Genomic DNA, 24,806 nt, shown 5'->3' on the forward strand with positions numbered 1-24,806 from the left:
GTCCTCCCACCGATTTCCCAGCTCGTTTCCCCAGCCCCCACCCCGTCCACCACCCAACATATATCTCCGCAGCTGCGGCCTCGGTCTCCGCCTCTCTTCTCGGCCTCGACAAGGACGAAAACGGCCCGCCGCGCCTTTTCGGTCGTGTTCTCCTGCTTGGGCAGCGGCGCGATTACTGAGGCCGTCGCCGCCTTCGGAATCCCGGCTCCGCAGTCTTACATCACTGGACGGCCAACTCCTTCCCACCCACCCCCCCGCTCGTCTTTCGGGACTTAGCGCGTCCTGCCGCTCCTGAAACACGATTGGTTCCCCTGGCCAGCGGAGGGGCGGAGCAAGGCGGACTCCCCCTGCTCATTGGCTGCTGCGGGCGTCACACAGCAAGCCGGGCTAGCTGACCGGAAGGTCCGGGTGCGGGACGGACGAGAAATCCACAGCGCCGGGAGAGGCCGAGGGGGACCCGCGAGCGTCCCGGCGTGCTCCGCGCCTCCCGCAACCACTTCCGGGGCGGGAGCGGGCCGCTGGGTCCGCGCGCTGTGGCGGCGACCGGCGCGTAGGGAACCCGAGCGGGCGCGGCCGAGGGAGCGCGGCGGCGAGCGTCGGTCCCAGGGCTGCCCGGGGCCCGAGGCCCAGCGCGGGGAGGCTCCGCGGCGGCCCGGCCCCTGCCTGGTGCTCGCACCTGCTGCCCGTTCGCGGGGCGTCCCAGCCCTGCCGCTGGTTCGCCGCGGAGTTTACAGCTCCGAGCGTCCTCTTCGCAGCTGAGGAGCCGGAACGGAAAGCCACGTGTGGGGTAAGGTTACTGGGAGGAGGCGTCGGCGCTTGGGTAGTTCCCTAGGTTACCCTCCCTGGGGCCCGAGAACGAGGTGGGGATGTCTGGAGGCAGCGGAAGGCCCACGCCCCGGGGCAGGACGCGGTGCCCTCGGGGTTTTACAGACCTCCCTGTGGGCGTGACGGTCACCACCAACGTCATTTGTTGTTGTTATTTACTACTTTGGTGTGCTTTAAAAGTAACAGATACTTAGCATTTTACCAAACAGACAGAACGCAAAGGTGGAAGGAAAATTAAAAGATCTCATTCCCAGTGCTACTTCCTGGAGATAAATTCTAGAAGCGATAAGCAAAAGATTTTCGACAAGTATACGTGATATATACCTGGATATGACTTTGTTCCTAAGGAATACCCGGTTGTTTTAGAGCGTCTGGCATGGAGCAGGGTGATAAAGCAGCTTTACGGTCCCTGGGCATCCGCGTTCTCGTTCCATGATTCTGATAGCCCCTCAGCGTTGTGCCCGGTTTCAGACAGTTGAAAGTGAAAGTCGCTCAATCGTGTCTGACTCATGGGGTCTGACAGACCTCATGGACTGTCCATGGAATTCTCTAGGCCAGAATACTGGAGTAAGTAGCCTTTTCTTCTCCAGGGGATTTTCTGAACCCAGGTCTCCCGCACCGCGGACGGATTTTTTTTACCGGCTGACCCACAAGGGAAGCCTAAGAATACTGGAGTGGGTAGCCTATCCCTTCTCCAGCTCATCTTCCTGACCCAGGAATCAAACTGGGGTCTCCTGCATTAAGGTGGATTCTTTACTAACTGAGCGAGCCTCCAATAAAAGAGAATGTGGGTCCTACCCTGGAGGAGGCATTTGGAGTAGAAGAGACACCCCCAAAGAAGGCTGAAGGGGTGTTCTGAAAGGAGCGCAGAACTGACACTCAGCTGATTTGGATTCTTGTTCAGGTTTGGCGGCCAGGATCCTTCAGCTGCTGTGGGCGGCAGTCTGCTGCGGCAGGAGTGTGACCATCGCGTTTCATCCCCTGGAACTACCAGGAAGGAAAGACCTAACCGACCCCAGCATCCCCCTCCACAGCGATGTCGGAGCTCAGCGATGAAGCCAGCGAGCCAGAGCTGCTGAACCGCAGCTTGTCCATGTGGCACGGGCTGGGCACGCAGGTCGGCCGGGAGGAGCTAGCTGTCCCCCTGGATCTTCACACAGCGGCTTCCATTGGCCAGTACGAGGTGGTGAAGGAGTGTGTGCAGCGGTAAGAGGTCTTGGGAGGCATTCCTTCCTCTTGGATGTTTGAGCACCATGGCCCAGGTGGAGTCATCAGGAGACTAGTGAGGCCTGGCCCACAGCTGTAGACATTTAACCCATGGGTAGATTATGGACTTCCCTGGTGGCTCAGATGGTAAAGTGTCTGCCTACAATGCGGGAGACCCAGGTTCACTCCCTGGGTTGGGGAAGATCTCCTGGAGAAGGAAATGGTAACCCACTCCAGTATTCTTGCCTGAAAAATCCCATGGACAGAGAGGAGCCTGGTAGGCTACAGTCCATGGGGTCACAAAAAGTCAGACACGACTGAGTGACTTCACTTCATGTCAGATAAACTGTTCTCTCAGGCGGTTGTCAGGGATGGTTTATGCTGGGCACCAGTGAGGAAGGCAGTTTTGAATAGTGGTATACAATCAGTAGTGTCCCGATTTCAGCGTTGCTGACAAGCTGGGCCAGCTCCTCCTTTGCTCTGTGGGGTGTTTTGTGCACCTCCAGATACAGAGCCAGAGAAGGCAATGGCACCCCACTCCAGTACTCTTGCCTGGAAAATCCCATGAACGGAGCAGCCTGGTGGGCTGCAGTCCAGGGAGGGGTCGCTGAGAGTCGGACATGACTGAGCGACTTCACTTTCACTTTTCACTTTCATGCATTGGAGAAGGAAATGGCAACCCACTCCAGTGTTCTTGCCTGGAGAATCCCAGGGACGGAGGAGCCTGGTAGGCTTCTGTCTATGGGGTCGCACACAGTTGGACACGACTGAAGTGACTTAGCAGCAGCAGCAGATGCAGAGCAGCACGCCTGGCCTCCCTCCGCCCCTGGACGCCAGTAGCCTTTCCCTTCACAGTTATGACAGTCAAAAAATGTCTCTAGGCTTTGCCAACCGTTCTTTGGGGGCAGAACCTCCCCTGGTCGAGGACTGTCTCTGTGGCTGGTGGGAGGAAGGAAGAGCTGACTTTGGGGTAGGAAGAGGGCACAGATGAGAACAAGAAGTTGGAGCATGGAGGCAAATTCAAGGTAGTGTGCAGAGGCAATGGTCCAGAAAGTGGAGTCACCCCGGAACCCTGTGATGTCCTGGGTGGCAGTTGACTCTGCTTCCTGCCAGCACTCCCCACTCTTTCTCTTGGCCTGGCCTGGCCACTGGGTTTGGTAAATCCCACATGTACGATGCCTGGCGTGTCTAGCATGTCTTGCATTTGTTTAGGAGAGAGTTAGATTTGAATAAGAAGAACGGTGGTGGCTGGACCCCGCTGATGTATGCCTCCTACATTGGACACGATACCATCGTGCACCTCCTGCTCGAGGCGGGGGTCAGTGTGAATGTGCCGACCCCGGAAGGGCAGACTCCACTGATGCTGGCTTCCAGCTGTGGCAACGAGAGCATCGCCTATTTTCTTCTCCAGGTGAGCTGCGAGGGCCTCAGGCCGCTCGGCAGAGAGGGAACCACTGCAGCGCGCCTGGGTAATCACTTCGATTCTTTCAGTGTGATGGCCTAGAGGGTGCCCGCCCTGTGCGGAGGAGACGTGGCCTTAACAGGCATTCTCTGTTCTCTTAAAGCAAGGTGCTGAGCTGGAAATGAAAGACATTCAGGGCTGGACTGCCCTCTTCCACTGCACCAGTGCTGGGCACCAGCAGATGGTCAAGTTCCTTTTGGACAGTGGAGCGAACGCCAACGTGAGGTCATTACCAGGTCTTCAGCAGCTGTGGGAGTCGGGTGGTCAGGTCTGACTTTGAGGAGGGCAGCTGGCGAGGTAGCTAGAGGCCAGAGTGCGGGAGCCCCTGCCTCGGTGTGACAGGCTCAAGACCTGGGCTGGTGGGGACAGTGCTGCCCAGGGCAGAGGCACAGGGAGCCTCCTGGCTTTCTCACCTATCTGTTGGGTGACACTCGGTGCAGCACTTTGAGCTCTGTGTGCCTTGTTTTCTTTATCTGAAAAGAGGATGGTAGGGCCTATGTCACAGCGTTATTAGAAGATTTACATGTCCCATCATATGCCAGGGGCCTAACAGTGAGTGACACTTAACTGACGTGTTAAATGCCAGTCCCTTTCTCTTTCTTGTTTTCTGTATGTGTATATGTATATATCATTCCACATACACGTACGAAGTGATACTTCGAAAGCACTCTTGAGTTTTTTAAGCTGGAAGTAGTGGTGCTGTCTAAAGCGTGTCACCGTGATAATCCTCTTTCAACCCAGCATCCACCTGACTCTGCACATCCTGGCTGGTGTCAGCCGGGGTCACACACTGTAGGTTTCCAGCCCGTTAAGTAAGAAAAAAAAGGCTTCTCATTAAATTGCAACTCGTTTATTGACATTCTGACTTCAGTGATGCTAAAACCTGAAAGCTCTATGTCTCCGAACATGAAAACCAGTGGTTGGCTCGCTTCCTGTCTCCTAGACAGGGCGACACTAGTCAGAGCCAGGGGCGCTCTGAAGAGGTGAGCATGCGCCTGGTGCAGGTCAGCTCCGAGTTAAGCGTAAGCAAGCACCAGCTACATATGGTGAGGGCAGCATCGGTTCTTAGTCCTGGAGTCCCGGGAGGGTTCCTGTAGGGTCTTGATCTGCAAGGTGGGGTATCTGGAGAGGTGGAGAGGAGGTGCTCACTATCTGTGAGCAGTGAGGGGTGACAGCTGCTTTTTGCTGTGGTTAAGTGGAGGTTCAGATCACAGCAAGTGGAAACAGCTGTGAAGGAGCAGAGATGGGAGGTGGATTGTCTTTGGAACAAAAGACTAGCTCTGGGGGTAGAAGCCAAGGGAGCCCTCCAGGCTTGGCAGTGGGGGAAGGCGTCGCTGTCGCCGAGGTTTTGTCTGACCGAGGTCCCCATGCAGGGAGCCGGTGTATGGATTCACTCCGCTGATGGAAGCTGCGGCCGCCGGCCATGAGATCATCGTGCAGTATTTTCTGAATCATGTGAGTGACCCTGTTTATTAGCTTGTAATTCCATCACAGCAGCTGAAGCATCTTATCACCGAACTATAAACTGCAGGAGAACTTTCTCCTACACAGAAATAACGGCTCTGCATCCGTTTATTCAGCACATTTTTCACTGAGTGTCTGTGGATACCCAGTGCTGAGTGCCACTTTAGGCATTAGGGGTACAGTCATGAGTCAGTATAGAAACCTATTCTTAGAATAACTTCAAAAATACTGTTATTTGAAAAGTGTGGAAAAAATTTTAAAACAGTGAATAGCACTCATCATCCCATCACTTACAAAATTTGTACAGAATCAGGAGGCCACCCCTGTTCCTCAGGATGCCCACTGGGTTGATAAAAGACGACGTCTGTAGACACCTGCAGACACATGGCTTTATCCATTGAACGAAGTGGGATTCTACTGCATGTTTGCTCTGCAGCTTCTGAAAAATAACTTAATGTTGCATAGACATTGTGCTCTTTTATGGTATTCCATACAGTATCCATGCCATAGTTAGTTAAATCAGTTCCTTATTAGTAGAACTGAGGTTTCCAACACTATGCAGTTATAGGCAGTGCTCCAGGAAATATCTTGGCACACACAGCTTTAGCATGCATGCAGTTATTTCTGTATGCTGTATTTCTGTTTTTATAAATTTTTTTAAAAATGTATTTTTAATTGGAGGATAACTGCTTTACAATGTTGTACTGGTTTCCTGCCTGTTGTCATGCTCAGTTATGTCCGACTCTTTGTGACCCCCATGGACTGTAGCCTACTAGGCTCCTCTGTTCATGGGATTCTCCAGGCAAAAATACTGCAATGGGTTGCTCTTTTATATATGTATATGTTTGTGTGTGTGTGTGTGAGATTTTATTTATTTATTAATCTGTGCTGGGTCTTAGTTGGGCCATGTGGGATCTTAGTTCCCTGACTAGGGATCGAACCCAGGTGGGGTCCCTGCATTGGGAGCATGGAGTCTTAGCCGCTGGACCACCAGGGAAATCCCTGGGACTTTTTGCATCATAAAATGTTAACATGCTCTTTCTAAAAAAGAATTTGGGGACAGTACCTGCACATGTAAAAATCTGGACGAGACAGAAGGCGCACATGAGCCTGCCTCTGCCTCCGCCTCAGTCTCCGTCTCCATGCTCTCCCCACGGCTGCTCCCCAGCTTGTTTATTTTAAACTGGATTGTCCTAGCTTGTTCTTCACCAGTGGACATAAAGCTCTCTCCTCTCATGCGTGGCAGCGTAGTGCTCCCTTGTCAGGTTGAATTAGGTTCTCCAACCCTGGCCTGCAGATGGCATCAGGTCGTGTCTGCCATCACTCAGTGCCCTGCAGGAGGTCTGCGCACATGCATCACACACGTGTGCAACCACGTCTGTACAGTTGGGTACTGCAAGCAGGAGTTTTGGATGTAGCCTAAGGACAGCCTTCACTTGCATGCGGCCAGACTGCTATGCAGAGAGCAGGTCGTACCACCCTGAACCCTGTTCACGGCAGTGAGAACCACTGTGAACAGTGAAGCGCTTTAAACAGACAGAACGGTAACACCAATATAACCCCCATGGATCCAGAGGTAACCACACTCCCCTGACTTTATAGTCTCCTCACGTGCTGTGTGCAGGCTTGTTTTACACATTTTAAAGATTTATATGTATAAATATGTGCTTGTTTCTGCGATGACTCTGTCACTCAGTGCGGTGTGGTGCGTGTGGATGGGGCTCGCTCGTCTCAACCTTCTCCAGAGTCTGCAGCCGGGAGTGGGCCTGCTCTGTGGGTGAGGCTCCTAACTCTCCTTCTGCAAACTGTTCCAGGGAGTCAAAGTGGACACGAGAGACCACAGCGGAGCCACAGCCCGGATGCTGGCCAAGCAGTACGGACACATGAAGATTGTGGGACTGATCGATGCCCACTCACCTTCTCTGCCCAAGAGCCTCTACCGGAGCCCAGGTACCTGTGTCTGTAGCCCAGCCTCTGCTGGCGCCCCTTCTTCCCCCAGGCTGAGGCAGGAGGGACCGCCCAGCTGAGGATGGGTGGGCAGGCGGGAGGAGGGCAGCTCAGACGGGGTGGCTCTGGTTTTGTTCCTTGACTTTGCTGTGGCGTTTGTTGCCATGCAGATGCTTTAGTCATGTGTCAAGCTCATCAGCGTCGTATCGCCTAGAACTGCTTAGACGGAGGAAGGAGTGGCTGTCTGCCCACCGTGCTGAGCCCCGCTGCCTGACTGGGTTCTGTCACTGCTGGGGGTTTACCATGGCTTTATTTATCAATCCTCTAGGTTTTTTCCGGGTACACTACCATAAAACCTGCACATAGAGAAAAAATTTACTACTTTTTCCCGTGGTTCTTATACCTCTGATTTCTAGGCTTTCATCACACTCAACTCACGCCTCTAGTTCCCTGTTGAATGAGGTGGAGGTAGTGAGTGGACTTTCACTTTGGCCCTAATCTTAGCAGAAATGCAACGTTAGGTAATACGCTGGCTTGCAGAGTAAAATTTGCATATATGTCATCATGTTAGGAAAGTATCCATCATTTCCTAAATTCTTGAATGTCTTTATACGTGCCAAATTTTGTCAAAGGTGTTTTTTTTAACATCTGTGGAGATGATTGTGAATTTTCTCCTTAGACCTGTTAGCACAGCATATTAATGAATTTTCTAAAAGTGAATCAACTTTACATTCTTGGCATAAATCCTACTTGGCATATTATAATGTTTTAAAATTATTTTTATTTGGCTGCGCCCAGTCTTACTTGCGGCATGTGGGATCTAGTTCCCTGACCAGGGATCAAACCTGGGCCCCCTGCATTGGGGGGACAGAGTCTTAGCCACTGGGCCACCAGAGAAGTCCCTTATTTTCTTAATGTGGTTTTGCAAGTATCTTTTTAATTCTGTGCGGGTATTCATAACTGATACTGCTCTGTGATTCTTTTGTTCTGTCTTTACCAGCTCTAGGTCTCAGTATTGAATTTGCTTCCTAAGCAGAACTGGAAGCTCCCCTTCCTTTCTGTGCCCTAGAATGGTGTATGTAGCATTGGTCCCACATGGTCCTTGAAGGACTCTCCTGGGACCCTCTCCAGGCCTGGCCTTTGCCCTCCTTTCTCTTGTGTGGTTTTCTTGAAGACCCACTAGTCTCTGTGCAGTGAATGGGGTGCGCTGGGCCCCTGCACTCAGGGAGTGGCTGCCGGCTCCTCCCTGCCCTCTGGACCGCGCTGGGGCGTGGGCTTCGCCTGGTTCTGTCTCTTCCATTGAAGGACGGGGCTGCGGCAGCTCAGCGTCGTGCAGCCACCGTTGCCTTGGCTCCCCTCCCTGAACATTCACGTTTTGTGGCTCCTTCGCCCTCTGCTTGGACGGCCCCAGCGTCCTCCTGGCGGCATGGATCCATTCAGAGCCACTGCCCCAGCTTGGGGGCGCTCAGGCAGTGGCCGGCTGGGCCTGCAGTTCACAGCTCGGTGAGCTGCTCCCCTCCTGTCTAGACAGCACACATGGCCCGGGGATGCGGTGGTCACCAGGGGCTTCTGTCTGTGCCCCAGTCCTCCGGCTCCAGAGTGAGACCCTCCCCAACGGGAGCTTCTACCAATAAGCCGCTGAATTGTGCCCTCTAAGCATCACGATGTTTGGGAAATGATGAAAAGCTATAAAGTGCTGCCGACTGTGGGCACACTGAGCTCTTCGGCTCAGATGGGTGGTGATTTGAAAAATTCAGTGAAACAGCACATGAGCCCTCACGTGGCCGTTGTTTCCCAGTACATTGTTGAGGTTGAGAATACACACTTGAGAGGAGGATGGGCTGGACCCCCGTGATGCTCAGTGGTCTTGTGACCCCTTCCCCCTACATCCCTGTGGCCCCTCGAGCACTGGACCCGCCCACTATGGCATTTCTTACAGGTGACAGCCCGGGAACACTTTGCTTAATTTAGGAAAGTCAGTTACGATGATTTTTCTTCCAGCTCATTATGAAGATTAATTTAGTCCATCACTGATCAGGCTGTCTGAATCTTGGTGTTTGACCCACAGAAAAATACGAAGATCTGAGCTCTTCAGATGAGTGTGGCCCTGTCCCTCAGCGACAGAGGCCCTGCCGCAAGAAGGGGCTCAGCATCCACGAGGGGCCGCGAGCCCTGGCCCGCATCACAGCCATCGGACTCGGGGGCCGGGTGCAGCAGCCTTGCTACGGTGAGCGCCCCACGACCCTGGAGTCCGGGATCCCATCCCAGAGAATGAGCGCTCAGGCTCACGACATGGGGGCCCCGGGAAGCCGGGTGGGGGCAGCCGCTTGAGGACTCAGAATGGGTCACAGGGACGGAGGCGCGCCAGGCCCCGGCTGACTCTTCGGGCTGTCCTTTAAACTTCCTTTCTGTCGGGTAGAATTACAAATAGAACTCTCTCTCCTGGACAAGTGTCGCTGAGCTTAGGTCTGTTCCTCAAGGGGGCGGGTCTCGCAGGGGTGAGAACTGTCAGAAGGTAAATGCACACGGTGGGCCAGAGCCTCAGACCCCAGTGTCCAGGTCCCCTGAGCTTTGTCAGAGCGTCTGCTCCTGAGTGTCACGCACAGTGCTCGTGAGGAGCACGGATGCTGAGTTCTCGGGGCACATCAGGGTTGACACTCTTGTGCTGGTCTGGCCATGTGACCAGATTTAGGTGTGGTGTCTTGCTCATCAGTGACCAGGCCACCGTGGGAACTCCCTCCCAGCTAGGAGACCATCCCAGCCAGGAGACCATCCCAGCCAAGAGACCACATGAGGACTTGATTCCCTTCTCAGACCCTTGGGTAGGGGTCCTGGCGCTGGCTGGAAGCTTGAGGCCTGCCTCCTCCCAGGGCCGGGGGTTGACCAAGAGCTCGTGCCTCAGGCGAGGGTGCGGGCGGTAGTCCTGGCGGCTGGGAGCACAGGACCCTGGGATGAGGTCTGTTCCTTCGGGGGCGCCCAGGCCACCTGTCCCGCCTGCACTGTGGTGGGGGTGGGTGGGGTGGGGTTGACGGTGGGAGGGAGCGCCCCCCAGTCTCTTAGCTGTGGCCTTTCAGGAGATTGCTTTTCGTCTTACACTGTGTGATAGTTTAACTTTTTGTAAGCACGTATATTCTCTTCCCCAGCAGTTAAAAAACATTTTTGAATGATAAAGGTATAAAAAGGAATTAAGTTACCCCTGGTCCCACCAGCCAGGCGCTCTCGTGCACACACACACACTTCCTGTGGGGGAGGGGGAAGTGAGGTGAGAGTCGCTCAAACGTGTCCGACTCTTTGTGACCCTATGGACTATACAGTCCATGGAGTTCTCCAGGGGATCTTCCCAACCCAGGGATCGAACCCAGGTCTCCTGCATTGCAGGTGGGTTCTTTACCAGCTGAGCCACCAGTGAAGAGCAGAGAGGGGCAAAGTAGGGGTTAAATGCTTGGGTTTGTGTCTCGCCTCTCCCCCTTGTTTTCTCACAGGCAGATACACTCACAAGTTACACTTCACCAGCTCGCTGTTAACATTTAGCCAGAGCTCCTCAGCTTCCTGCTCAGCCAGGTCGTTTGGCCAGGGGTGTGTGTTTCCAGCTACAGGAACGCTTTGCGGCACAGTTCTTTGGCCCAGCAATCTGTAAACACAGCTTACGGGCTCCTCCTCTTGGCAAGGCGTCAGTGTGGCTGGAGGGAGAGGTGGTCATGCACCCGTTGGGCACACACTTGTCGGGGACCCCTTGGAGCCTGTCGATGGCGTGGCTTGTCCAGGTCGCGGCAGCAAGTGGACAGTGCCGTCCTGGGGCTCCCCTCCCCGAGGCCCCGAGGAGGAGGTGGTCGCGTGCGGGAGGAAAAATGCCTCCTGCCTTTCATGTGCGGGGGGTTTACGTGCCCCGTTCTGCCCACAGAGCAGGTGCCTCCGCGGGGCTACGTCAGCTTCAACAGCAGCGATGAGCACCCCCTGGAGGGGGGCGGCCTGTGCTACAGGGACGTCACCTCGCCCATCAACGAGCGGGATGTGGAGAGCAGCAGCAGCAGCAGCCGAGGTGCGCTTCCCTAGCCGGCAGGGCGGGGGAGAGGGAGGGCGCTCCTGAGGAGTGTGGCTTGGGGCCACAGTCTCTGAGCAGGTCTGGGGGTCGGTGCAGACAGGTCTCACCCCTGGAGTGGCGAGTCCTCGGGAGTGTGTGCGTGCTCCTGCGCTGCCCGCTCTGCGTGACGCCTGGGTCTCCCCGAGAATAAGCAGACGAGTCCTGCTGTGCACAGAGGGCCCAAGCAGTCAGCACGGAGGCAGGGAGGGCGGGGGCTGGGCTAGGCTGGGCGTTGCCACGGCCAGGTCTGTGGTCAGGTGCCCTCATCTCCCCTCCCTCAGAGGAGCAGGCCTTCTCTGCCAACCCTGTTGCACGGAGCAGCAGCAGCGAGGGCCTGGCCCGGGCCCCGGGACTCAGCAGCGAGGCCTCCCTGGAGAGCAACGAGGTGACCCTGCCCTGCCCTCCCCTCCCCTCCTTGCCCAGCGTTGTGGGGGCGCCTGATGGCTCAGCCAGGTGAGCGGGGCTGGCAGGCTGTCTCAGAGGCACCTGGAGCTCCGTGGGGCCGCGGTGGCAGGCGGGGCTTTGGTAAAGGGGCCAGACACTGGCGGCGGAGCGGGGAAGCGGGGCCTGGAGGGGCCAGCCCAGAGCCACTGTAAACACACACCTCTCACCCAGGATTCGGATCACGTGCGGAGAAGCTCGGTTCGCAAACAAACTAAAAGTTATGTGAAGACCAAGAACCGTTACAGCAGCAGTGACAGCCAGTGGGCTCCCAGCGCCGTGACGTCCTGTGCCCCGGGAGCGAGCCCCCAGACTGACAGGCCCCCGTATTCAGGACCCCAGGTAAAGCTGCAGGTGCTCTTGGATTGCTGAGGCATTTATTGGTACTTACTGTGGGCTGGCACTGTTGAGAAGGGTGGGGCGGGATTCTCCACAAGACCTAGAAAACTATTCAGGCTGGGAGGGTTCTCGCTGGGGAGAGGGGCCAGGTATCTCTCGCCTCTACGGAGGTTCCTGTCTTGCTCCCTGGTTTCCATGCTTCTCTCAGCCTCCCTGAGCCTGGGGAGGAGAAACGCTGGACCAGCATCAGCATTGATGTCAGGCGACAGGGACAAGCTGCACGAGAGGCAGAGACAAGGTGACACTCAGGACTGTCCACTGAGGGTCACTGGGGCTGCCGCAGAAGAAACCCTGCAGGAAGGCTACAGCTGCAGGGGTGCGAGTGAAGAAAAAATAACCTCTGAGACCCTGGACGCTTTGGTTTTGTGATCCAAGCACTCGTGAATCAAACACCAGGCATTGGTACTTGTGGCCCGGACCTCAGTGATGCCGGGGAGGCTGGGTTTCGACACCACAGACGAGAAGCAGACAGGCGGCACTGGGGCCAAACAGAATGAGCCAGGTAGAAGCCGTGCACCGGTCCCAGTAGAGCATCGGGGCCATCCTTCCTGGGAAAAGCCAGATCTTCCCAGTTTGATCAAAAAACACATCTGTACATCCAAGAAGCCAAATCAACTCTAAGTTGGTTAAACTCGAGCCACATCGATGTGTGACCTGGACACATCACCATCAGTGTCAGAAACAGTCCTGGAGCAAGAGCCTAGTGGCTCAGCACAGACACGGGGACCTCCGGACGGTTTAACAGTGTATTTCTCATCAGTGTCCGCGGGGCCCAGAAAACATGGGGCGACATGTGAACCAGGGACGCAACATCCTGCAAAGCCTCTCCGCCAGAGCACAGGGGACGTGGGGACAGCCCCGGGCGGCAGAGACTGAGGGCCACTGACGAGGCTGGCCTGGGAACACTGATGGGCTGACCGTGTCCCTGGACGCCCTGAGGACGCGGCTGAGGACACAGAGCGGACGGCCTGGGCTCCCTGCCACGCCTGGGGGTCAGCAGGCTCAGGACGGGCCGGGTGCTGAGCGGGAGGACGGTGGCCCCGCATGCAGGGTGGTCCTTGTCCCGCCCACGTCTTCAGGGCCGCCCATCCTGACGCGGCCTGCTCACCCCCAGGACCTCGCCACGCTGCTGGAGCAGATCGGCTGTCTCAAGTACTTGCAGGTGTTTGAGGAGCAGGATGTGGACCTCCGCATCTTCCTGACCCTCACCGAGAGCGACCTGAAGGAAATTGGCATCACGTGAGTGTGGGCCTCTGTGGCCAGCTGAGGTCACGGCTTCCAGCGGCGGGGTGGGGTCACCCTATCCAGAAGCCGGCTTCTCCCTGCCGTCAGCTGCCCTCCATCCACTCCAGCGGCCGCTCCTGGCTCAGATGCCGGCGGCCTGGGTCCCGAGGCCCGAGCTGGCCCAGCGGACACCGCTGTGCTCAGGACACCAGACACTTCCCACCTCGCCCCTGAGAGCATCTGAGCAGCCCGGCTCCCCGTGCTGTAAGAGCCGGGCAGGGCGAGGGGTCACGACTCCCTGGGACACTTAGGTCCTCCCCCCAGGATCCTGGGGGCTCCCCGCCCCTTCAAGGCTGGGCCTCTGCAGCGGACGGTCGGCAGGTGCTGAGCAGCGTCCTCCCTGATGCAGGTTGTTTGGGCCCAAGAGGAAGATGACGTCCGCCATCGCCCGCTGGCACAGCAGCGCCCGCCCTCCCAGTGATGCCCTGGAGCTGGCCTACGCCGACCGGCTGGAGGCTGAGATGCAGGAGCTTGCCATCCAGCTGCACAAGGTGAGGGTGGGGCAGGGGGCAGCAGAGAGCAGCAGCCGGGCCCATGACAGCTTGGGGGCAGGAGGGGGCGCCCAGGAGGGCGGGCACATGAGGCACACCGTAGGGCTGGGGCAGGGCTGAAGGCGATGGGCCCCCAGACTGGGTGGGGCGGCGACAGGCGTGGAGGCCAGGGCGGGGGACCCAGCCTGAGGCGCTCTCCCGCCCGCCGCAGCGCTGCGAGGAGGTGGAGGCCATGCGGGGCCTGGTGTCCCAGGAGCAGGAGCTGCGGGCCGTGGTGGAGAGCTGCCTCTTGGAGCAGGACAGTGCCCGCAAGGACGTGTGTGCCCAGCTGCAGGAGGCCCGGGCCCTTGCCCAGGACGCCGCGCTTGTCCTGGACCAGCTGCGGTGAGTGGGTGTCCGGCTGCCCCCGGCCAGTGCCAGGCTCTGTCTCCTCTGAATTTCCCACCAGTGGGTGGTTTTCAGGGCCTCCTGGAGTAGCTGCCACCCCAGGCCGTCCCTCCCCACAGGCAGCAGAGGGGCCCCTGTGGGCATCCCTGGCGGAGGCTCAGAGGAGATCCCCTGGCCTCGCCCCTCACCGCTGCTTGGTGTCCTGTCCGGCAGAGCCTGTCAGGCCGAGCTGTCAGCCCGAGTGAGGCGGGACGAGTTCCTGCGTGAGGCCCCCCTGTGCCCAGGCCTCCCTGCAGCAGGTAAGGAGGGCGGTGTCCCGGCTGTGGGGCAGGCGGATGAGGGTGGGAGGCCTCCCAGGCCGGGTCTCGCCGCCTGTCTCTGCGCTTGTCATGGGGACGCAGTCCCCTTGTGCTCCACACCCACGTCCTCTCGGTCTCTCCCGGGAGGCCTTGGCTGCCGGCGCCGTCCAAGATGCCACAGCCCAGCAGGCCGGGCCCTGGCACACTCAGCCCTGGGGCCAGGCCCCTACTGGCCGGCAGCGCTCTGCTTCACAAGCGGGCAGAGAACACGCTGACACGCCACGGGGACATGTGGCTCTAGAGGGCCAGTCCTGTTGCAGTGGTTCAGGGTGCCCAGAACCCACGCCCACCTGGCTGTCTGCTCCACAGACCCCAAAGGCTGGCAGGCCTCCTTGCAGGCCTTGAGCCTCCCGGAGCTGTCGGGAGCCCTGGAGGAGCGAGTCCAGGAGATGGGTGAGTCCAGGGTCTGCAGCCCACTAGCCATGAGGTCCACCCTGCCTACGCCCCAGCTTGTGAAGCCATGACTGTGCGCTCCTGTCCTCAGGGCGAGTCCTGTGCTCGGTGACGCAGAGCCTGGAGAAGCTGCAGGCGCTGAGCGGGAAGGAGAGCTGGCGGGAGCCGTAGCCAGGGGATGGTGAGTGTCCAGCAGCCACAGGCCCAGAGAGCAGGGTCGGCGGGGCGGCTAAGGGAGCCCCCTCCAGTCTGCCTTTTCCCTTCTCAGAACCGGACGTGGGGTGACTGATCCACCCTGAAGCTGTGTGCCCGAGGACAGGAGGGCAGCAAGCAGGCAGCTGCGGCGGCCAGAGGAGCAGCAGCAGCAGGCGGGCAGGCCAGGGCCAGTGCAGGGCAGCAAGGCAGGATGGGGTCTCTTGTCATCTCGTCAGACCCCGGCTGAAGCCCGGAACCGGCAGGGCTGTGGGGAGCGTCCCCAGGCCACGCTGAGGTTTGCCCAGGTGGGGCGGCCTGGGGCCCTAGGCAGCGTAGGTCATTTGTGGGAAAATAAAACTTACACTCCGGTGGTGCGGGTTCGGTGCTGGCCTGTGGTCCTGGCTGATGAGGCACAGTGAGGGGAGGGCAGCGCCCGGGTGACCTCCGCTGCCCCATCCCTGGCCCTGCGGCAGGACCACCTGTGCAGAGCCCCTCCTGACAGAGCTACCTAGCGAGTGAAGCGCGCCCCAGAAAATCAGAGGAATGAGGTTCAGGTGTTTTATTACGGAGCCAGTGCTCCTGCCCACACGTGCCAGCGCTGCACCAAGACTCCAAGGCGGGTGCCCAGGCAGGGCCAGGAACCTGCTGTCCTTACCAGCCAGGCCGGTACCACGGAAACCGTCAGCTTCACTGAGAAGTCTTCCCGTACCTAGGAGACCGCCAGTGGTGACCCTCCTGCCCCGGGGGCTCCGCTGTTGTCACTGCACGCTCAGCTGGTGCTGCCGGACCGTCTCCTGGGGGCGCCCGCATAGCGTGCTGCCAACAGAGGGGAGGCTCTCAAAGCAGGCCAGAGCAGAGCCACCCAGACCGGGAGAGAGGAGGAAGGCCTGTCCGTTTCCATGGAGAAACCACCGGATCAGGCTCACGGCCCAGCGTCCACGGCAGGCAGGGCCACAGTAACCACAGGGAGGTGGCCGCACCCTGCCTGGGAGGGGCAGGCAGCCTGGGCTCCACGCTGAAGGGCCCAGAGCCCCACTCAGGCTCAGTCCTTGGGAAGCAGGGAAGGGACACCTCCTGCGTCTACCCCGGACCTGCAGCCAGGACCAAAGAACACACGGCTTCCCTGTCCCTCCAGCAGCTCCTCTACACCTGGGCCCCACGGCCCTGCCTGTCCACAGGGACCAGACCCAAGGAGCTACAGCTGCTCTGAAAACTCACAAGTAAAGCTAACAACCAGAATTCACAGTGTCACCTCCTAGCTCAGGCTAGGGCTGGCTCAGGGCAGGATGCAGGAAAAAGTCAACCCAGTGGTAGCCTCCTCAAGAACAAAAGTGCCCTGAGAACAAACCAGCTTCTCCAGGGCCCTGTGCATGCACCCACGGGCGGTCAGACAGCCCCTGGGCTCCCCCCCAGTCCACAGTGAGATGTGTGGAGTGAGCCTCAGCATGGGTGTGCCCAGGCCACCCCCCAGTAACTGCTCAGGGCATTGGAAGTGACAAGATGCCCACTTCCCCAGTCAGGTGGGGCAAACGTAGCACATGCTAGAAGACATGCCCGCAGGAACACAGCCCACAGGCAGAGAGAGCTGGGGGGGGGGGGGCGGGGGGCAGGGGCAAAAGGGCACAGGAGCACCTCAGGAGGAAGACGGGAGCAGCTTCTCCAGGGCTTTCTTCTGCTTCTCTGTGGCAGCGGCCAGAGCCTCAGCCAGCTTCTCCTCTGGCATCATGTTGAGCACCTTGAGGGCAAACAGGAGCTGGTACTTGGCCGTACTGATGAAGGCGTTGCTCAGGAAGTTGGGAAAGCCCCCGACTCGGTCCTTCTGGGTGTACAGAGGGACACGGACAAGTCCCAGTACCTGTGGACAGGAGACTAGGGTTGGGACCAGGAGTCTGGGGACGGCAGGGCCGTTGCAGGAGGAGCTGGTGAGCCACTAGGCTGGGGATAGGGCAGCCAGGTTGCCCAGGACATAATGTGAGGCCCCAGCACGGGTGGGGGGCAACCGGCTCCCTCGGGAAAGTGCAGTCCCTCCCTTCCCCCAGCGAGTTTCAACCCCCGCCCCCATGCACGTACCCCGTCCCCAAATCCCAGCCCTCAGTCCCTGGCGGGAAGCCCCCAGTCCAGACCCCATGCTCCCTCTTCCACCTGATGAATCCCGAACACCCCAAGTGTCACTCCCAGGCCTTCTAGGCGATGAAACCCACAACTAGAAAGAGTCGTCGTGCCCCCACCACGAGAACCCAGACCTCTGTACTCTGCAGTTCACACCCCCCGGAGCAGGCACCGCCCCTTCCCAGCCTCCCACCGATCCCACGCCCCCACTCCCAGGATTGGCAATGGCAGGCAGCAAGGCAGATGGAACACAGCCCCGAGAGCGCCCCGGCCCGCCTCCCACCCTACCCGGCCCCTGGTCCCTCTCCCCACCCCGAAGCTGAGACAGCGTCACCCTCCCAGCCCGGCCAGGGAACCCTCAGGGAGACGTGTTACCCATCGGTGCCTTCCGCGGGGCCAGAGCCAAACCCCGGGGCGGGGGGCGGGGCCCGGGGCCCGGGCGGCGGCCCCACCTCCAGGCCATGGTCCCGCGAGTGCACCGCGCTGATCTCCACGGCATGCAGCTGCTCCAGCGTCAGCTGCCGCGCGTACAGGTGCGCCACGACGCGGTGCGGGCCCTCGGTCAGGTGCGAGCTCAAGTAGTCAGCCTCCGTGAGGCGGAGGCAGCCCAGGCCCAGGCCCAGCACCCGGTTCAGTCCGTCCTCCAGCGACCAGAAACGCCGGTCCACGAAGCCCCCGGGGAAGCCCAGCAGCCCGTCGAAGCGCATCTGCATCTGCAACGGAGCGCCGGGTCACGGGCGCGGGTCCGAGCGGCGGTGCCCCGTTCCCTGGCCGCCCGCACGCCCGCGTCCTCACCAGCACCGAGAAGCGCATGGGGATGCGGCCGAAGAGCTGACCCGGGTTCGCGGCGTACAGCATGGCGTGGCACGAGTGGCTCCAGCCGGGGCCCAGGCGCATCGCTTCCACCCGACTGATCCGCTTCAGCTCCGGGACCGCCGCCGCCGACATCTTGGCACCAGCGCCCGCGGCCGGACACCGCCCCATAAGTGCGTGCGCGGCCCGCCCCCGCTCGGCGCGGCCAATCCGCGGGCAGCCGCGCCCCGGCCCCCGCCCCTCCGCCAATCGCCGGCGCGCGTCGCGGCACAGCCGTAGCGGCGCCCCGGCGCGTCGTTGCGAGGCGCAAGGAGCGTGCGCGAGGGAGCGGCGGCGCGCGCCCTAGCCGCCGCCCAATAGCCGCGCGCCCAGAGCGTGCCCCGCCCACGGCCCGAGCGGACCAAGGGCCCCAGAGGCCCGACGGCCCGAGCTCACCCGAATGGAGCGCGGACGCCGGATCCCCGGCGCGGGGGCGGCGCCCGCGGAGTCCAGGCTCAGCCTACCCGCCCTAAGAGGGAAGAAGTCCCAAGATCACTTTGCGCCGGGGCTTCCCCCAGCGCCCCCGGTAGCGCCGCCCTGCGGGATTCCCGCCGCCAGCTCCAGGCTCGACTGGCGCCGGCCTCTGGGGGCTCAGCTGAGCCCTGGCACCACAGGGCGAATCCTCCCCTGCAGGCATGCCAGCCCCATCGTTCTGCCACCGGCTGAGCACTGGAATCCAAGGTTGCTGCCGTCGGCCTGCCTTTAGAAGAGCAGGACAGTGGGGCCCATGGTCCCAGTCCACTCTCAGCTCCGAACTGGGTGGGGGTGCATGCTGAGGAGCCCTGGGGCTCCCTAAGCCCAGCCTGTTGGGGCAAAAGTGATTGAAATCCCCGGGCAGGGAGCTTCCCAGCTTGGCAGGGGAAGCACACTGACTGAAACTGCCCACCCTGGTCAGGCACCATAGTTCCTATTTGCATGAGTTGTTTTAGGACAGGAGGTCCTGGTAAGGAACAGGAAACTAATAAGCCACCACCAACTGGGAGAGTTCGGGAAAGGTCAAAAAGTGACACCACATGTCCAACCACCTCTCAGAATCCATCTCACTGGCATCCATCTTGGCTGAACAAGGCGTGTGCCACAAGAAAGGACCCTGAGTCAGAACAACTGGCCGAAGACAACCCGGAAACTAACTACATCACCATAAAACCCGAGACTGCGAGCCCCAAGGCAGTGCAGTCTATCCTGGCTTCCCTTACTCTCTTGCTCTCGCCCGGGCGCCCCTTCCCGATAAAGTCTCTTGCTTTGTCAGCAGGAGTGTCTCCTCGGACAATTCATTTCCAAGTGTTACACAAGAGCCCACTTTTGGGCCCTGGAAGGGGTTTCTCTTCCTGCAACAAATAGCGACTCTGGACGGCACTCCTTTGCTGCAACTGACATCCTGACCACTTGGGGTACTCAGGGACCAGCTTGCCTGCCGATGGACCAGACCCAGCGGCCGCAACTGGGACCTTTTTGTCTCTGCTCTGCTCTTGACATGGACAACTGGCCAGAGTGCCCTGACGGGTTAAGGAACAAGAGACTTTACTGACCTTTCTCCCCTTTGCTCTCTCTTTCCTCTCCTTAACCCTTCCTATCCTACTCTTTTTTTCCTAGGCCCCTGGTCCTGGAAGCAGGAATCTGGTCGAAGGGCCGCAACGTGAGCTGAGGATTGGAGACTGATCACCTCCTCTTGGCAGAGAACTCGAATTCTGATTCTGTTCTGTTCTGGTTTCTGTTAAGGATGAGCTCCAGTCCCCCCTTCTCTGGAAGCCCAGGGTAAACTCCCGTCTGGTTTCTGTTAAGGCCGAGCTCCAGTCCCCCCTTCTCTGGAAGCCCAGGGTAAAACCCCGTAAGGCCTGGGTATCTGCAGGTGGCAAGAGACGTCTATAAGGCCACACCTTTGGCCCTTCTCTCCCACCTCCTCCCCCCTCTTCTTTCAACCTGGCTTCCTTTCCTCCCTTTGAAATCTTTGAAGACCTGAGGTATTTTCATTTACTCTGTTAGTACTTGGATCTGAAGTTCTGTGTCTCTATAGGAGGTTTTCTTAGAAACTGTAATCTTGTATTTAAGGGAGTGTTTTATGAGAACTTCCAGGTCTACGTGTGTGTTTTATGTTCTGTGTTCTGATTTGTGATGCCCATTTTGCTTTGTGTGGCTACCATTTGGTTTAGACCTGCTGCCATTTTGTTAGAACTTGATTTTCTTTCCCTGTGTCTTGAGACCAGGGTTCTCAGGAACACTTATCTAGACCATCTCTAACTCCTGAGACTGAGGAAAAATGGGAAGTCTTTTTAAAATTTATATATTCCAACTGTTATTTATAAATTAGTGAATTTTATATCTTAATGTATAATTCATGACTAAGTTTAGAAAATGAACCTAGATCTTTCCTTGTATCTGTCTGAATACGTGTATGTCTTGGCATGTCTTTGTTTCTGGATAACATTTTTGAGATTAATTTGTAAATGAGCTCTATTTAATTGACTTAAATAAAAGTAAGCAGCTTACAAATCAGATAATTCTAAAATAAACTGAATGAATTCCAGGTTCACATGAAGTGGGAAATATTCAGTATTAAATTAATACCTGGTAACATAGACATCCATCAATATGTATAATATTTCTGTTGTACCTAGGTTTCAGTCAGTTTAGTTGCTCAGTCATGTCCGAATCTTTGCAGCCCCATGGACTGCAGCATGCCAGGCTTCCTTGTCCATCACCAACTCCTGGAGCTTGCTCAAACTCATGTCCATTGAGTCGGTGACGCCATTCAATCACCTCATCCTCTGTTGTCCCCTTCTCCTCCTGCCTTCAATCTTTCCTGGCATCAGGGTCTTTTCCAGTGAGTCAGTTCTTCACATCAGGTGGCCAAAGTACTGGAGCTTACTATAGGTTTAGAGGTCAAAGAAGACTATTCTGAAACAAATTTGTCAACAAGAAATGTACCTCATTGTGGAAAATACTTTAGGGAAACTAAGATGTGTCTTTAGTAGAAGGTATGAAAATACTGAAAAGAGTTATACATGATCAGGATTTTCTAAAATTGGATCATAATTAGTTGGATAAATGGATTTTGTTAGGAATGACACATAGGAAAACTGGTTAGAGCCAACTAGGTCCAGTATGACGGAGTCGACTTTCACTAGCTCTTGAGCCTTGGTATATACACCTATTGTGACATCTCAGCAAGCTAAATGATAGACCCATCAGCATTGACTGAATCTGACCAAATGTTCTAAACCCTTTTGATTGATTTTTTTGACAAAACTTCCTAAATCAAATTCTGTTGAAGTTCTTTTGATCTCTAGTTAATTTTGTGGTACTTCAGAGCACCCCTGAAACATCCCATATAGAGGTATTAAAAGAATTTTGTTTATTTGGTTGGTTAAATTACATGGGAAATATTATCAAATGAGTGATAAATCCTCGCAGGTTATAATGTATGGTAAATTTTACTAATATAGATATCCTAGACATTATATGGAGTTCCTAACATTCTGATACGTCCTAGAATTCTAATGAGAAGCCTGATGACTTCACAAAAGTTAACAAAAGGACTGAATGAACCAGCGAATATGCATTTAACTTTTATGGTTTCTATCTGAAAAAATCACAGGTTTGAATCTGTGTTTTGGGGGAGTAGGGAAAACCTTCCCTTCAAACTAATTATGACAAGAATTTGGTAAAATCAGATGTTACAAACAAATAACAATTATATTTTCTATCCAACTCCTCCAGAGATTGGACACTCTTGCTTTCTAGTAACTTTATCAGATGAGTTACGGAAGTTATCTCACTAACAGGTACAGAAATCTCAAGGAATTTTTAAGACATTGAAAACGGAAGAATTCACCTACTTTTGTTAGGTGAAATCTATAATAAGCTTTTGGCATGACTTTCCCAGTCCTGAAAGGTTTTATTTTAAAAGTTTAGTCTGAGACTTTAACAGCAAAGTAAAAAGTCTACGATCAATTGGTTATGTAAACCAGGTTAGGCCAAATTTTTGAGAGCATAACTATTTTGCAAACAAACTAGCCTTAATTTGGTTATATTTGATAAAAATGAGGGTAACTTTAGGGAGAAAAAGATGTTTTGATAAATGTTAAATCTGTTTGTTAATGGAGGTCTGTATCTAGTAAGACTCATTTCCTGGATAGTTCTTTGCTGTAATATGATATTAATGTAAAATTTAATTGAATTCCTAAAGAACACCCTAAGTTTGTTTCTGAAACTTACCTCAGTAATCTGTCTTTGCATAAAGATCAGATGTCTCATGAGCTGCAACCAGGACTGAAGAAGGACATAGTTTAAGGAACTGTCTCTAACCTGGATGGAAGGACCTTTTTATCAGGTACTCTTAACTAGCTCATGCACAGTGAAATTGAAGGGAAATTGACTCAGACTAATTCCCACTTTCAAAGGCCCCTACAGTGGACTGGTCTATAGAGAGGACAGCTGACTTGATGTCACCTTAAAACGATGCTCAAACAGAGGAGAAACTGCAATACCCAGGACGAGAAGATGACATCAGAGATAAGACAGCTTGCCCAAGATGCTGGACCTGACTAGTATGATCATTTAAAATGTTTTCTTGACTTCTCGGACCTTTGCATATAAATCAAATGCTTTTCTATCATAGGCCTGATCCCATGCTAGTTTTAGAAACAATCCAGTTGTTGGGTTTGTGGCCAATTACCTGTGTCTAGTTCTGGGTTACCCTGGTGAATTTCTCTACTCCAAGGCGCTAACTGGTTGACCCTGAGAAAAGATTGGTTGACTTTAAAAGAAAAGAAAAATTATAGTCAGATCCAGGTCACTATTGATAATCACTAGATAGGATCCCCTCACCTGGCCAATTAATGATGCCTGCTGTGACCCTGGCCATGAGTTTATGTTCAGTTCAGTTCAGTCGCGTCCGACTCTTTGTGACCCCATGAATCGTAGCACGCCAGGCCTCCCTGTCCATCACCAACTCCCGGAGTTCACCCAGACTCACGTCCATCAAGTCAGTGACACCATCCAGCCATCTCATCCTCCGTCGTCCCCTTCTCCTCCTTCCCCAATCCCTCCCAGCATCAGAGTCTTTTCCAATGAGTCAACTCTTTGCATGAAGTGGCCAAAGTACTGGAGTTTCAGCTTTACCATCATTCCTTCCAAAGAAATCCCAGGGCTGATCTCCTTCAGAATGGACTGGTTGGATCTCCTTGCAGTCCAAGGGACTCTCAAGAGTCTTCTCCAACACCACAGTTCAAAAGCATCAATTCTTCGGCGCTCTGCCTTCCTCACAGTCCAACTCTCACATCCACACATGACCACTGGAAAAACCATAGCCTTGACTAGATGAACCTTTGTTGGCAAAGTAATGTCTCTGCTTTTGAATATGCTATCTAGGTTGGTCATAACTTTCCTTCCAAGGAGTAAGCATCTTTTAATTTCATGGCTGCAATCACCATCTGCAGTGATTTTGGAGCCCCTAAAAATAAAGTCTGCCACTGTTTCCACTGTTTCCCCATCTATTTCCCATGAAGTGATGGGATCGGATGCCATGATCTTTGTTTTCTGAATGTTGAGCTTTAAGCCAACTTTTTCACTCTCCACTTTCACTTTCATCAAGAGGCTTTTTAGTTCCTCTTCACTTTCTGCCATAAGGGTGATGTCATCTGCATATCTGAGGTTATTGCTATTTCTCCCGGCAATCTTGATTCCAGCTTGTGTTTCTTCCAGTCCAGCGTTTCTCATGATGTACTCTGCATATAAATTAAATAAGCAGGGTGACAATATACAGCCTTGACGTACTCCTTTTCCTATTTGGAACCAGTCTGTTGTTCCATGTCCAGTTCTACCTGTTACTTCCTGACCTGCATACAAATTTCTCAAGAGGCAGATCAGGTGGTCTGGTATTCCCATCTCCTTCAGAATTTTCCACAGTTTATTGTGATCCACACAGTCAAAGGCTTTGGCATAGTCAATAAAGCAGAAATAGATGTTTTTTTTGGAACTCTCTTGCTTTTTCCGTGATCCAGCAGATGTTGGCAATTTGATCTCTGGTTCCTCTGCCTTTTCTAAAACCAGCTTGAACATCAGGAAGTTCATGGTTCACATATTGCTGAAGCCTGGCTTGGAGAATTTTGAGCACTACTTTACTAGCGTGTGAGATGAGTGCAATTGTGCGGTAGTTTGAGCATTCTTTGGCATTGCCTCTCTTTGGGATTGGAATGAAAACTGACCTTTTCCAGTCCTGTGGCCACTGCCGAGTTTTCCAAATGTGCTGGCATATTGAGTGCGGCACTTTCACAGCATCATCTTTCAGGATTTGAAATAGCTCAACTGGAATTCCATCACCTCCACTAGCTTTGTTCGTAGTGACACTTTCTAAGGCCCACTGGACTTCACATTCTAGGATGTCTGGCTCTAGGTCAGTGATCACACCATCGTGATTATCTTGGTCGTGAAGATCTTTTTTGTACAGTTCTGTGTATTCTTGCCACCTCTTCTTAATATCTTCTGCTTCTGTTAGGTCCATACCATTTCTGTCCTTTATTGAGCCCATCTTTGCATGAAATATTCCCTTGGTATCTCTAATTTTCTTGAAAAGATCTCTGGTCTTTCCCATTCTGTTGCTTTACATAAATACTGAGTTTATTGTTGTTTAATTAGAGCAACAAGCAAAGTTTCAGTGAAGGAAAAAAAATCTGCAATTATGGGATGGATTTATATAGATAACACCAGGCTACAAGACCTTTTAGAACTAACACCCAAGAAAGATGTCCTTTTCATTATAGGGGACTGGAATGCAAAAGTAGGAAGTCAAGAAACACCTGGAGTAACAGGCAAATTTGGCCTTGGAATACGGAATGAAGCAGGGCAAAGACTAATAGAGTTTTGCCAAGAAAATGCACTGGTCATAGCAAACACCCATGGACATCACCAGA

The 24,806-nt window shown here is 55.1% G+C and overlaps 2 protein-coding genes and 2 long non-coding RNA genes across 15 annotated transcripts; 2 read left to right on the plus strand and 2 right to left on the minus strand.

Annotated features, from left to right (window-relative positions):
- The first annotated feature begins 501 nt into the window (after window positions 1–501).
- ANKS3 (ankyrin repeat and sterile alpha motif domain containing 3) lies at window positions 502–15,304 on the plus strand. Of its 9 annotated transcripts, none has more exons than XR_015154816.1 (17): window positions 502–787; window positions 1,730–2,031; window positions 3,244–3,442; window positions 3,597–3,718; window positions 4,867–4,948; window positions 6,772–6,907; window positions 8,973–9,131; window positions 10,806–10,943; window positions 11,267–11,438; window positions 11,601–11,768; window positions 12,940–13,064; window positions 13,459–13,600; window positions 13,812–13,984; window positions 14,201–14,286; window positions 14,656–14,739; window positions 14,831–14,920; window positions 14,988–15,304. XR_015154816.1 is itself a non-coding variant. In XM_086375945.1 (17 exons), exons 2-16 carry the CDS (start codon window positions 1,862–1,864, stop codon window positions 14,908–14,910), a joined length of 1,968 nt encoding a protein of 655 aa, XP_086232071.1. In that variant the 5' UTR covers window positions 502–787; window positions 1,730–1,861; the 3' UTR covers window positions 14,911–14,920; window positions 14,988–15,304. The 9 variants fall into 9 exon arrangements, 7 of the variants coding, with proteins under 7 accessions (XP_086232071.1, XP_086232070.1, XP_086232069.1 ...); XR_015154815.1 differs by having other exon boundaries at window positions 15,008–15,304; XM_086375945.1 differs by having other exon boundaries at window positions 11,267–11,370.
- On the minus strand, window positions 10,404–12,958 carry LOC147345492 (uncharacterized). 2 transcript variants are annotated; one of them, XR_015154825.1, is made up of 3 exons: window positions 11,818–12,017; window positions 11,054–11,150; window positions 10,404–10,953 (listed from the first exon to the last, which is right to left on the minus strand). It is a non-coding gene; the product is annotated as an uncharacterized LOC147345492 (long non-coding RNA). The 2 variants fall into 2 exon arrangements; XR_015154824.1 differs by lacking the exons at window positions 10,404–10,953; window positions 11,054–11,150 and adding exons at window positions 11,410–11,640; window positions 12,164–12,958 and having other exon boundaries at window positions 11,818–12,041.
- Window positions 15,305–15,478: 174 nt separating the features above from the next.
- NUDT16L1 (nudix hydrolase 16 like 1) lies at window positions 15,479–18,169 on the minus strand. Of its 2 annotated transcripts, none has more exons than XR_015154823.1 (4): window positions 17,839–18,087; window positions 17,419–17,756; window positions 16,567–16,789; window positions 15,479–15,750 (listed from the first exon to the last, which is right to left on the minus strand). XR_015154823.1 is itself a non-coding variant. In XM_086375983.1 (4 exons), exons 1-3 carry the CDS (start codon window positions 18,025–18,027, stop codon window positions 16,568–16,570), a joined length of 672 nt encoding a protein of 223 aa, XP_086232109.1. In that variant the 5' UTR covers window positions 18,028–18,169; the 3' UTR covers window positions 15,479–15,750; window position 16,567. The 2 variants fall into 2 exon arrangements, 1 of the variants encoding a protein (XP_086232109.1); XM_086375983.1 differs by having other exon boundaries at window positions 17,496–17,756; window positions 17,839–18,169.
- A 22-nt stretch (window positions 18,170–18,191) lies between these two features.
- On the plus strand, window positions 18,192–20,388 carry LOC147345494 (uncharacterized). 2 transcript variants are annotated; one of them, XR_015154827.1, is made up of 2 exons: window positions 18,192–18,576; window positions 19,489–20,388. It is a non-coding gene; the product is annotated as an uncharacterized LOC147345494 (long non-coding RNA). The 2 variants fall into 2 exon arrangements; XR_015154826.1 differs by having other exon boundaries at window positions 18,367–19,398.
- The last annotated feature ends 4,418 nt before the right edge of the window (window positions 20,389–24,806 follow it).

The sequence above is a fragment of the Bos grunniens genome, chromosome 25 (genome assembly GCF_055505025.1).
Source record: "Bos grunniens cultivar Pamir isolate PY7600 chromosome 25, Bosgru_T2T1.0, whole genome shotgun sequence".
NCBI lineage: Eukaryota > Metazoa > Chordata > Mammalia > Artiodactyla > Bovidae > Bos > Bos grunniens.

Excerpts from the sequence above, each read along its gene's own strand:
- NUDT16L1 (XM_086375983.1), bottom strand. The coding sequence starts at position 18,027 with ATGGGGCGGTGTCCGGCCGCGGGCGCTGGTGCCAAGATGTCGGCGGCG. Across the intron at positions 17,757-17,838 it reads CCATGCGCTTCTCGGTGCTG|ATGCAGATGCGCTTCGACGG; the intron begins GTGAGGACGCGG and ends GCTCCGTTGCAG. Across the intron at positions 16,790-17,495 it reads CGCGGGACCATGGCCTGGAG|GTACTGGGACTTGTCCGTGT; the intron begins GTGGGGCCGCCG and ends TCCTGTCCACAG.
- ANKS3 (XM_086375943.1), top strand. The coding sequence starts at position 1,862 with ATGTCGGAGCTCAGCGATGAAGCCAGCGAGCCAGAGCTGCTGAACCGC. Across the intron at positions 3,443-3,596 it reads TCGCCTATTTTCTTCTCCAG|CAAGGTGCTGAGCTGGAAAT; the intron begins GTGAGCTGCGAG and ends GTTCTCTTAAAG. Across the intron at positions 13,601-13,811 it reads TTGCCATCCAGCTGCACAAG|CGCTGCGAGGAGGTGGAGGC; the intron begins GTGAGGGTGGGG and ends CGCCCGCCGCAG.